The following is a 13,800-nucleotide window of genomic DNA, read 5'->3' on the forward strand; positions in this document are numbered from 1 at the left end:
ATAGTTATACAGTGTAAAATGATTACCACAACCTGATTAATATATCCACCAACTCCTGTTGTTACCATTTTGAATGTGGGTGGTGAGAAGACTTGAAATCTACAAGCTTAGTAAATTTCATGTATATATTATTGACTATTGACACTATGCTGTGGATTAGGTCTACAGAACTTATAATTTTGTCCCCTTTGATCAATATCTTCCCTTTATCCCTACCCACCAGCCTCTGGTAAGCACCATTCAACACTTTGTTACTATGAATTCAACTTTTTTTTTTTTTTTTAGATTCCACATATAAGTTAGATCATGTGATATTTGTATTTCTGTGTCTGGCTTATTTCACTTAGCATGTTCTCCAGATTCATCCATATTGTTGCAAATGGCAAGGTTTTCTTCCTTTTTTTAGGCTAAATAATATTCCATTATATATACACCACGTTTTCTTATTCATTCACCCGTCAATGAGCACTGAAGTTGTTTCCATACCTTGGCTACTGTGAATAAGGCTGCAATGAACATGGGAGTGCAGCTATCTCTTCAAGATAGTAATTTTATTTCCTTTGGATATATTCCCAGAAGTGGGATTTCAGCAGATATTTTTGAGTGTCTATTTTGTGCTAGGCAGGAACTGAATTATGTATTGGGTATATAATGATGAATAATATAGGCACTAGTCTTTGCCTTTGTGAAACTTACCCTCTAGGAAAATGACAGATATGAAACAAGTATTTGATACTTCTAATCATGAAAAAGTTCATCAAAGGAGGGAGATAGGGTGATAGGAGTCCTAAGCTAGACTGTGGACTAAATGAAGACTTACCAGAGTGTGTGATGTTTTGAATAACTGCAAGATGAGTAGGATTAAGCTATGAGAGATGAGGAAGAAGGATAAAAATGCATCTCAGGCACATGGAACAGCATGTGTGAAAGCCCTGAAGCAGGAAGGAACATGGGGTATTAGAGGAAGTGAAGGAGAACCAATATAGCTGGAGCTTAGAGAGAAAAGGGTGAAAAGTATAAGATGAGACTGGAGAGTTTAGAAAGGCTTTTTAGACAATGTTTAAAATTTGTGAACATGTTTTAAGAGCAATGGGAAATCATGAAGGATTTAGGTAGAGGGAGACATGATCATATGTGAATTTTTAAAAGTTTACCTGTAGTGTGGAGAATATACTGGAGAGAAGCAAGCATAAATAAGGGGTCCAGCTGAGGCCTATTGTAATAGTCTAGGCAAGAGATTATAGGGGCAGTCCAGAATGAGAAGTGGATATATTTACAATATATCTTTGAGATAAACCTGCCAAGAGTTGCTGATGAATTGGTTTAGGGGTGAAAGCTAATGTTATATCAAGGATGATCCTTAAGTTTTTGACTTGAGTAACTGATTAGAAGGTGGTTCCATTTCTAAGGTAAGGAACACTGGGCAAATACGTTGAAATGTTCAGGAGTTCAGTATTGAACATGTTCAGAAGAGATGTTGAATAAGGGGCTGTGATATATTGATCTGGAGCTCAAAGGAAAGACCAGAAATAGAGACCATTAAATTACTGGTTTGTAAAAAAAGTTGAAAAAACATCCCACAGTTGAAAAAACTTTTGAATACAAAGTAAATGTTCAGGTAATCACGGGTTTTCAACTCAGGAAACCACTAAGTACAAAATTAGTGTCACAGGGATTTAATAAGGTAGTCAATTTGTAGGTAACCATCACCTCATATTATTGTAACTTAGCCAACTAAAATATTTCAGTTTTCAAAAATAGGTGTCCTTAGAATAATAGAATAGGTGGCAATTAAGTGGCTTTACTTTATGCTATTTTACTGAAATTATCAACTCTTATATTCATCTTTACTTTGCAAAAAATGTACAGAAATACATTTGAAAGAAAAGTTATTTTGAAAATTTTCTCCATTCAGAGGCTTTACATTTTTCTGTTTTTTCCCCATGCCCAGAGAGGGTGTGATAACTTCAGAGAAAGAACAGATACATATATACTGACAATTGTATCTTTCTGAGGATCGTGCTTTCTAGCCTCATTTTAAAAAGGGATTTAAAATTTGAGGCAAAACATATTGGAAAATTAGCACTACAGAGTATTTGTTTATTTTATTTTATCCCACTAGATGTAAACTTCATGATGACGGGTTTTTTTTTGTCTGTTTTGTTCATTGCTGTAATCATAACATCTAAGTTAGTGCCTTGCACACAGTAGGTACTCAATGAATATTTAAGGAAAGCTGAAAATTAGATATACTTACAATGAAAAGGGTATATATATATACACACACACACACACACACACACACACACACACACACACACATACACACATATATCCAAAGTAAGATAGAATACTTTTATTTATCATGATTTTAACCATCCATCTATGGCTTCTCACTGTTAGAAGAGATTTTAGAGAGTTTCCTGTGTTTACCCTTGGCAAACTATTAATTTCTGCTCCCACTAGTGGTATTAAGAGCCTCATAGATCACACAGATGAGATATATTTCACGTCTGATAATACTCAGGTACAATGTTGATAATTATTAGGGCAAAATGCAGCAATAACAGTAAAATACAAGTTTAAAGACTTTCCATGGAACTTTAGCAAAGTAATGAACGTATTGAGAGTCTTCAAAATATGACACATCATAGTCGTCGGCAGATATGAAGGTGAAGATTCAGCCTCTGTCTTCATAATGCTTACCATATATTAGAGGAGTCAGAGCTAAGCTCAGTTCAGAAAACACTTTTAAAATTCCTCTTATGTGCCAGGCTTGTGATAGATGCAGGAAGTAAAAAGATAAATAAGGCATGGTTCCTGTCTTACAGGGGCTTATAATTTTGACTGTTGTATATGTGGGTGTGTATTTTTGTGAATATGTGTGGAGATATGTGTAGTGTATAGGAACCAGTATAAATGCAAATACTTTCAGTGCAATTTGGGAGGTTATGACAGAGTGGTAACACTATGCAGGGAAATTTAATCCAATATAGGGAGGAGATGAAAGGAGGAGACGGTAAAAGCCGAACTGAATCTTGGGGATCAGTGTTAGCTAGAGAATATAAAGATCATTCCATGCTGAAGGAACAACAGAGTGACTGGGGGACCAGAAACAGCTCTGGTGTAAGGGGAGGTCCACTACTGCACTTTCTCTGAATTATTTTGAAACTCTTCTAAAATAATTACACAATGAATTTCTGGTATAAAAAATGTACCTTTTCTCATTCCCATGCACTCTCCCCCTCTTTTTTGCTTTGGGGGGGGGGGCAAAGCATTTAATACAACGGGGTGGGGTTGGACGTGTGGAGGAGGCTGACCTTGAAAATACTTGAGAGCTGCATTAGCTGGTTAGCATAGACTACCCAAATCCCGTCGTCAAATGCAATCACTTTAATCACTTTAATATAAAGGCCATTTTACCTTGATCATTTGTGCGGTAGCTTATCGGGAGAATCTTGTATGGACTCCTTGTATATGTATAGAATACCAGATCCTGCAATAAACGCTTATCAAGCAGCTACTATGCTTTCTTATCTTTCTTCTTTCCTGTTAAGCAAGGCTAATTTTGCAAATATATATTGCCAGGATGGCCGTTTGTACTAACTAGAACAAGTACAGGCTCGATGAGCGTTCCATTCTGGAGAAACTAGAGTGAGCGGTTTTTCGCGGGCTTTCATGGGGGAGACAAAAAGAAGAAAAAGATACAGCTTATAGTTTGAAAGTATTGTTGTGAAAAATTATGCTTTGGGGGCCAAAACAAAAGTACAGACACACTGCGGGAAACGGTTTCCAGGTTGGAATGAAAATTTCCTTTGTTCACAGGGCAATCCATTTTCAATTTATCTCTATCTTCGAGGTCTCCTAACAATTCTTGGTTCATCATTGTCAAGGGGTACTCCGGCTCCCCACATTCATCTTAGCCATCGTAGTAAAATCGACGTCTCTTTTCTACGCCAAACCTCCAGGATAAACACACTACTGCACTCAGCCTGGAAAATAAACCGAGCTTTTAACATTCGCGCAAATATTACAAATACAATGATGCAGGCGCTTACTTGGATCGGCCACCCAACAACTACAGTACCCAGAATGCACCGTTTTCCCTTCCGCTTTCTAGCCAGGCAATGCCTAACTTGATCTCATTTTCACAAGCAATGGTCACATGACACGTTTCCTGTCAAGATGGCGGATAATCTCCCTTCGGAGTTTGATGTGATCGTTATAGGGACGGGTATGTGTGGCTCTGGTACTTCACTGACAAAGTATAGGAAGTCTTTTTGTTCCTACCTTCTCTGTCAGTGGCGAGGGTTGGCGAGAAATGTCAGAGGTTGAGCATGGGAGGGAGAACGGGAATGAAGTAAGATAGTCTGTGTACAGCGCGGCACTTAGCAGCTACAGGGAGGGGCTTGGGACCCGCGGTGCTTAGCGCCATTTGAGTAGGGGGTCGATCTGGTCGATGCCGAATGCTGAGGTTGGTTGCTGCGGGTGATTCCTGTAATTTCCTTAGAGGGAGGTGGGTTTTCAGTGTCATGAGAACGGAGGGTCTGGATTTTATCAATGGAGACGCCTTTGGCATGACATGATTCCTTGTTGATTTCAAGGTGCTATTTCCCATCATTTTATTTCGCTATTTCATAGGAATTTTTCATATATTTATATAACCTTAGAGTGCAGGGCAGCTCGGATACAGCCGAATCCTCAGTTTTTCGAAAAAGATACCCGTGTGCGTTTTAATTTACTAGGGCAAGGGAACGGATTCTTTTCTACTGTGTTGAGAAGTGTAGGGAATTGTATTTTTTGAGGTAGCCATTATTCCCGCTTTATGATGCAGAAAGAAAGCATTTTGTTTTCTACAACCCACCTACCTAACCACAACTAAATGAACTGAGAACAAGCTTCTTCGAGTTTCAGTTCAGGTGTGTGATTTTATCTTCCCCTTGTCCCACCGTTTATTTTCCATGTTTTGGGTGGAGCCAGAAACCCCTCTGCACTTTCTAGTTGACAAATTCTACGTACAACACATGGCAGAAGACATTTGGCAGCAGTTGGTATTTTGTTTTTCTTAACAGTGTAAAGGATGGGTTTTAGATGGGGTGAAATAGATTGTCGGGTGGGGTTTTCTCCTGTCTACAGAATGTGGTAGGCCAGAGAAGCTCTGGTGGACCATTGTGTTATTGAATTCAGTTTCTTCTCTTCTCAAACAGTAGAAGCAGCCATATTTCCAGGTCAGGACTAATAATAGCTACCTGTTTTCCAATGCTTATTTTTTGCTAATTGAGGTGCTAAGCACTTTACAAGCTGTATGGAATTCTTACAACAACCTTATTAGAGTAGGTATTCTCTACACCTTACAGAAGAGGAAAGGAGCTTTGAAAAGGTTGCAGTTTGTTCAAGATCACACAGCTGGTAAATTTCCAAAAGCCCATTCCATCCCAGAAGGAGAATCAATGGTTCTGACCCTCAGAGTTAACTCGTATTATTAGAAATAACTGGGAAAACTTGGTTCTAGACCTTGTTTGGCTATTAACTATCTGTGTGAATGGCTAGGGCTAGGCACTTGGCTTCTCTGAGCCTGTTTCCCTGTTTTTGAATACAGGGAGGGTAAACTAGACAGTCTTTCAGGTGCTGCCTAACCAAAAATTCTCTTATTCTAGTTTCACTTGGGTAATTATTCTCCCTACAGTAAGGACATGTTGATTCCCATCCTGAAAACTGCATGGCTTCAGATGACTAGTCTGTAATTGCTATGAACAGATGTTGGAAAAAGCCAATAGATCGTTCATTTATTCTCTCCAGTCTATCCTAAAACTGAGAACAACATCCATTTTAGAATAGCTGTTATACCATACTTGGGTTCTATATTATTGCCTTTCTTTTTTGTTACCTAGGAACTTGGTGTGTTTAAAAATTTTTTATGAATCATTGATGTTTTATCCATATGTGAATTCAAAATTAATTGATAAGATTGCTAATTCTTATTATTAAATGATGTTGATTCTTATAATAAATATTCTGCCTTCTGATTCAGTTTATAATATGGACTACATCCATCGTGTTGGAGTATGTTATGATAGAGGTAGGAAAATACTGTGAGTGATCCAGAAAATTGCATCAGGAGGCATCTGGTGTCTGGGAAAAGATTCATTTTAGACTTATTTTAGTGAGAATAGTGTTATTACTCAAAGTAGCAGAAGAACTTATTTGAAATTAATTTTAAAATGTTAAGGTTTTCATTATCACGTAATGATGAACATATTCTGAGTTTATCAAGCACATTGCCTGAATTTCTGATATGAAGCTTTGTTTTTAAATATGTTAAAATGGAAAAATTGGATAAAAGTTATTTTCCTAATAAATGATTCCAATAAATCCATTCATTAGTTAGTTGGAATTATTTTTAATGTGTTTGGGATATTTTATTTCTGAAATAGTTTGCTGAAATCAGCCTTTAAACTCTGTTTGCTTTACTAAATATACTAGCTTGAGTAAATCATAGGAAAAGCAGTGTTTCATAGCTTCAGTTTTACTGTCCAAAACAATCATGCATGTATCAGAAACATGAATAGGCTCTGAAATATAATTTTTCTTATAACAGATTTAGTTCTAGTTAAAAAGTCATTAGCAGACGATTGATTCATCAAGTAAAATCATCAATGGAAAATATTTTAAATCCCTTTGACCTTGATTCAGTTGTATGTTTTTTCCTTTTTCATAATACAAGGTTTTTCTTAAGATCATGTTTTGAAGAGATTATGGGAAAATAAAGTTTGGTGTGTATTTTCTTTTTTTATTTTTTAATATATCTATATTGATTTCAGAGAGAGGAAGGGAGAGGGAGAGAGAGAGATAGAAACATCAATGATGAGAGAACCATTGATCGGCTGCAGCCCACAACCCAGGCATGTGCCCTGACCAGGAATTGAACCCTGATCGCCTGGATCCTAGGTCGATGCTCAACCGCTGAGCCACTCCCAGCTGGGCTTGGTTTGTATTTTCTTAGTTTAGCCCATTTCCTTCTGATTACAAAATACGGGAAATATCTCTGGATCACCTAAAGGCAGAGGAATAAGATAAAGTACTTGAACCATGGAAAATATAGAGGAAAATGGAATAAGGAAGGAGAACCAACTGGAGTCTGAAGGAAGAGGACAAGAATAGATATGTGATAAGCGGCCTTTAGTTTGGGTACTCACTTGTCATTTTCAAGACATTTTACAACTTAAAAAGACATTTGAATGTTAATTTTATGGGTTGTAGGGAAGTATCATTGGTTTCAGGTTAAAAATAGTACCAGTAACATAACTCCTCACTGGAGGTGACTTATCTGGCAACCTGTGTGATCTCCAATCTGCAGCAGAGCCAACAACTCAACAGAAGAGCAGGCAAGATGGAAGAGCTGTGTGGTAATATCAACATGCTTCTTATATAGGGGAATCCCTCAGGCTCTCAGGGCATTTTAATTCTTACTTTAGAAATTATTCTAGCCTTCTCAGAGTATATTAGAAGCATCCTATTAGAAGATATAGGGAGTGTTATCAGCTTTTGCCAAAGCTGTGTTGGGGAGGAGTACCATTAGACATAAGTGACAGTTTATATCATGGGAAAGGGAAGAGTCTAATGCTTAACATGCATACCTACATCAGACAGTACAATTGCCTGGGAACATTTAGTGTAGTGACAAACATCCATTTATCAGTGAGTCAACCCACATTTACTGAAAACCTAGTCCCTGCCCTTGTGCAGTTTACTGTATTGCCTATTTTTTTATATATGTTTTTATTGATTTGAGAGAGAGGAAGGAAGAGGGAGAGAGAGAGATATAAACATTAATAATGAGAGACATTGATTGGCTGCCTCCTGCATGCCCCCCACTGGAGTTTGAGCCCTCAACCTGGGCATGTGCCCTGACCAGGAATTGAACTGTGACCTCCTGGCTTATAGGTCGATGCTCAATCACTGAACCATGCAGCCAGGCTGTATTGCCTATTCTAAGGAACTGTTTGTGGTTCCTGAGAGTTACATCCTCAGAGCTATTCATAAGCCAATGTGGGTTTTTCATCGCATACTTCTTGCTTTCTGAAGGCCATGTAGAGATTCAGTCTGCATCCCTTTCCTTTCTAAAGTATGCTGCACAAGTAATATTTTGGACTTCTTTCCCTAAGGTGGGTTATGGAATAGGCTAGCTTAAAATTTTTTGTGTGCAGGATAAACATAAATCTTTTTTAAGAGTTTTATTGCTAAAGATTATGAGGAAAGAGATGAGATAACCAAAAGAACACACATGGAAATTACAAGGGGGTATTGCTCCTAAATTCTGACTACCTTGCTAGATAGTACTCATCATAGTACAATAATAGATGTGGCAGCATAGCATAATGGGAATCGCTTGACCTTCCTACTGAGTGGCTTTTGGCAAATTGCATAATCTCTTGGAACATCATTTTGTTCATCTGCAAAATGAGAGACGTGATTAGGTGACCTCTAAGTTAGGCATATACAAGCTCTAAAATTTACCATTATGTGTGCATAATCATGACTCTGGGTCCTAGAGAAAAGGCTAGATTCTGTATAGTCTGTGTAAGAAGTCAAAATTTTCTATGAAAATGGCTCATAAAAAACATTTTCTTGAAAGTGGTAAACTGCTTTTATCATGTAGGTAGCACAGTTCCATTCCTTGATTTCAGTCGAGAATCAAAAAACATTAAGGTAATTAGCCTTTGGCTGGCAGCTCATTGTCTATAATGCTTATGTTGGTGATGGAGTAGCTACACATCTTTAAACATTGGGGGGATAGGAATACTGCAGGAGGTGTCATAGAAACTGATATTTACCAAATACCTATTTGTGCCAGACTGTGCCAAGTGATTCCCCTTATATGTGTCTCATTTGATCTTCCAGGAAACCTGTATGAGGTTCTAACATCACAGGATGTCCATACTTCCTCTGCTTGTATTTCCAAACATCCATGGATGGTCCAGAGCAGAGTTTTTTTTTTAAGTTTTTTTTTTTTAAATATATCTTTATTGATTTCAGAGAGAGGAAGGGAGAGAGAGAGAGAAACATCAATGATGAGAGAGTCATTGATCGAGCCCACAACCTGGGAATGTGCCCTGACCGGGAATTGAACCCTGATCGCCTGGATCTTAGGTCGACGCTCAACCGCTGAGCCACGCCCGGCCGGGCAAGCAGAGTTTTTTTTAATTGAAAGATGCCACCTGTTTTTGAGTCATGAAATTAATTCCAGCAAGAATAGAATATATCAGAATATATTACATGTAGTAAAAATGAGTATAGTGAAATAGTTCATATGTATGTAATAGGTCACTGTGTAAAATACATATTTATCTATACATACAGGGTGGGACAAAAGTAGGCTTACAGTTGTGAGTATGCAAAACAGAGTTTATTCTTGTATTATTTATTAATTGTTTTCCATAGAAACAATTGTAAACCTACTTTTGCCCCACTCTCTATATACATATATTTACATATACCTGTATATATTTAAAATTCACAGAACGCGAAAGTGGTAAAAAGTGTTACCTTGGGAATGTATTGAATAGGGAAAGATAGGGGTCGTTCACTTTTTACATCATTTAATTCTGTCCAGTTTGATTTTTTTAAAACAAACATTTATTACTTTCATTTTTAAAAGCACAGATATTAAAGCTGAAAGGAGTCCTTAGAGATTACCTAGTGTATCTAGAGACCATGCCTCACATGCCCAAGGTCATAGAATAAGACAGGAATAGATTTAGGACTCCTGACTCCCAGTATGTTTTCTATTAGACCCTGCTGCTAGAGTAAGTGCCATCAATTAGTAAGGCTATACCTATTGCCCTTGAATATTTATCATTTCTAACTTTCACAACAACCTTACAGGATTATATTGATAAAGAAAAACGTTCAGAAAGAACTTTCTCTAAACTACCCACCAGACCATGCTGCCAGAGTAGCAGCACAAACTCATACAAAGGATGGGAAGCAGATTCCCTGGCTTCTGTGGGGTGCTCTGGGCAGTTTTTAAGCTTTGCATAAACCTTCTCCTTGAATTGCAAATATTTATATTGCCTTAGTAAGGATTCTAGGAAGAAGGAGAGATTATGGGAAGGGAAAGAAACAGAACAGAAGAGGGCGAGGCTCCTGCTCCTATAGGCTTTCAATCAGCGTTCTGAAAGCTGTGAGTTTGCCTGAGTGAGGCAACAGATCTTAGGAACTGGCTGTGAGAAATGGTGGACAGAACACTGAACCAGGTGTTAGACACAGACTTGAGTTCTGGCTTTGCCACTTATATTTTGTAACTTTGAGCACGTTATTTCACCTTAGCAAGTTTTCTCAAATGTAAAACAGAGATAAGAATAGAAAAAAGAAAAAAGTCACTTGGTTGTGGTTAAGATTTAATGAGATAATATCTGTGGCCTGAGAAGTTGAAAGCCACTTGCCCCAGATCACACAGTCAGGGGTGGGATCTGCATGTAGATCATAGGACAGGAAATCTCCTGAATTTTCCTCTCGAGCATACAGGCCCTCTTCATATATCTCCCCCCCTCTCTCTCTCCCTCTCTCTCTCTCTCTCTCTCTTTCTCTCATCTCTATTTCTATCATCTCTATTTCTGTCTCTCTCATCTCTCTCTCATCTCTCTCCCTCTCTCTCTCTCTGTCTCTATCTCTGTCTCTATCATCTCTATCTATCTCTCTATCTCTCTCTCTATATCTATCTGTATCTCTGTCTCTATCTCTATCTCTATCTATCTCTGTCATCTCTATCTATCATCTCTATCTCTATTTCTATCATCTATCTGTCTCTATCATCTCTATCTCATCATATATCTCTATCTCTATCTCTATCATCTCTATCTCTATCTCTATCTCTATCTATCATCTCTATCTCTATCATCTCTATCTATCTCTATCTCTATCTCTATCTCTATCTCTATCTCTATCTCTATCTCTATCTCTATCTCTATCTCTATCTCTATCTCTATCTCTATCATCATCTCTATCATCTCTATCTCTATCTCTATCTCTATCTCTATCTCTATCTCTATCTCTATCTCTATCTCTATCTCTATCGTCATCTCCTCTATCTCTATCATCTCTATCTCTATCATCTATCATCTCTATATCATCTATATCTCTATATCTATATCTATATCTATATCTATATCTATATCTATATCTATATCTATATATCTATATATCTATATATCTATATATCTATATATCTATATATCACCTATATCTATATATCTATATATCATCTATATATCTATATCATCTCTATATCTAATCTATATATATTTATATATATATCTGTATCTGTATCTATATATCATCTATATCTATGTGTGTGTGTGTGTGTGTGTGTGTATATGTATACACATATTTATCTATTTACACATTTTGGGAAGGTTGCCAGGTGCAAAATGTTTTAAATTTTAAAGTCTAGAAATGAAAATGGTATTTCAAAAGTCCTTTAGTTTTACAAACGCTATACCATCCATATATTTTATTTTGACATGTATGTATCTCATTTCAGCATTATAATGCAGTGATGAATACAGTGGCTTGGAAATCAGACAGACTGGAATTGAATCAGCAATGCCTCTTGTGTTCTTTAATGTCCAAGTTTCATCTCTAAATAATAATTCAATGAAGTAATTCCTGTAAAATGCTTAGTGGGTGCTCAGAAAATGTAGTTTGTTTTTATGGCCTTTAATACCATACGGGAGTATTTTCCAGGAAGAGCTCATGCTTTCTATGGAGAGCCCTGGGAAGATTCAGGTGTTTAAATCATCTTCCTGCTCTTCCCTTTGATCGCTTGGTGGGAAAGACCTTCGTGTGTATGTTACCACTATTTCTATCAGATTTTTTTGTTTGGTGGTTTACAGGTTTTTCTGTTTTTTCTTTTATTCTGTTTTGTTCACCAGCTTGCATTATTTGTCATTTGTTTTGCCTAAAGGTTTTGAACAGATTTATCTTATTTGGGGCAGAGCATGAAACTCTTCTTTAGTAATATAAGATACTGAAGGAGCTAAAGAAATCCTACAGATTTTGGTGTTATGAAAAAATGCTGTGCAATTCTTTAGATAATTATTGATGGAAGAGTATGTGTTTTTTTAAAATATGTTTTTATTGATTTCAGAGAGAGGAGGGGAGAGATGGAAACATCAAGGATGAGAGAGAGTCATTGATCAGTGGCCTCCTGCATGCCCCCTACTGGGGATCAAGCCCACAACTCGGGCATGTGCCCTGACCAGGAATCCAACCGTGACCTCCTGGTTCATGGGTCAACGCTCAACCACTGTGCCACACTGGCAGGGTGGAAGAGTATGTTTTTTCCTGCTCTCAATACCTAGAAAAGTAAAGGGAGTTATCTGACTCTGGACAAGACTCTCTGGGAGAGACTCTCCCTTCCCTGTAAATCATAAGTTTGAGCATTTCTCAGAGAGCTGCATCTGTTACCAGAGTTCCCTTTGCAGCATCATTTTCATTTCCCATGCCTCATGTCATTTTCTCATTTTCTCCAGTGTTCTCATGATGTTTTGAATAACTCAGGCTATAGCAATTAAAATCAAATATGGCTGCTCATTCTCATGTTTAACATAAAATCCCAATGCACAGAAAGAATTATAATTTTCTATAATTGACCTGTTACTCATGCTAAATTATCTGCTATTCAGTTTCAGTCCAGTCTTTTAACTGAAAAGTTAGGCTGTGCTTGCTTTGTATGTAATGGTTTTAGAAGTAAAATAGTCGAATCACCATCAGTTCCCACTTTATATATATTATAAAACTATATTTGATACTTAGTTGTGTCCAAGAAAGTAGAGATACTTTGAAAGATTTCATTTATTGTCTTTGCTTTTCTAATCAAATTGAAGGGCAGTGTAAAAACAGGTGATAATTTATCACACATACTGATTTCTCAAAGCATCCATGATTATGAGACCTCTCATGTTATCATATTGAGACTGTTTTAAAAATAGTTTACAAGTAGACAGGAGAAGGGACCAGGGACAACTTGGCTGGTGTGATGCTTAGCATAAGTGTTGCATACTAGATTTTACCAAGAGCTTAAGTGGGTAATGTCATACTAGACTGATTTGGTTTATATCACATTTAGAAAAGTACCAACATCTGCTTTTTTCTTCTGAGTAGTGTTCTTCCATATCTTTATTTGTCCAGCCCAGAGTTCATGTTGAGTTACAATGGCCTTAGTTATTAGCATTTTTAGTCATTTTATATTGTTTTGAAATGTTTTGGATCATATATCTGTGATTGAAATTTGCACATTTGTTAAACTACTTTTCTATATAGGATTTAAAATAATTATTAAGAAAAAGTTTACACAAGCTAAAATATAGAGAAATAAGATTTTATATATGGTATCAGGCATATCAGGAAGATGTCTAGTTGTGAGCTCTAATCCTCATTTTTCTAGGAATTGTGTTACTTTGGCATGAACTATCTAAGCCAAATAGATGACTTTTATTTTAATCTTCTTTTAATACCTCTTAATTTTAATAAAAATTAAAATTATTAATTTTAATAATTCACTGTTAAACATATGAAAAATATTTTCTAGCATTTATTATATGCCAGATACTGTGCGAATCCCTTTAAATGCATTATGACATCTGATTGTCGTGGAAACTCTGTGGTAGGTATGATTATCTCCATTTTACAAATGTGGAACCAAAGGCTTAATTAAGTTTGACCTAGGTCATACCGTTAAGACTGGAGTTCCTTTGACTAAAGCTGAAGTATTAGATTGAGCTTGTTGAATTCTTCCAA

The 13,800-nt window shown here is 36.8% G+C and overlaps 1 protein-coding gene across 1 annotated transcript in view; it reads left to right on the plus strand.

The window, feature by feature from the left end:
* Nucleotides 1–4,172: 4,172 nt before the first annotated feature.
* Nucleotides 4,173–13,800, plus strand: part of CHM (CHM Rab escort protein) — a 218,496-nt gene continuing 208,868 nt past the window's right edge. Inside the window, exon 1 of the mRNA XM_016213295.2 lies at nt 4,173–4,234. Coding sequence (XP_016068781.2) covers nt 4,186–4,234 — 49 coding nt within the window. The 5' untranslated portion in view covers nt 4,173–4,185. The remainder of the gene's footprint in view (nt 4,235–13,800) is intronic.

This window comes from Miniopterus natalensis, chromosome X (genome assembly GCF_054644295.1).
Source record: "Miniopterus natalensis isolate mMinNat1 chromosome X, mMinNat1.hap1, whole genome shotgun sequence".
In the NCBI taxonomy this organism is placed as follows: Eukaryota; Metazoa; Chordata; class Mammalia; order Chiroptera; family Miniopteridae; genus Miniopterus; species Miniopterus natalensis.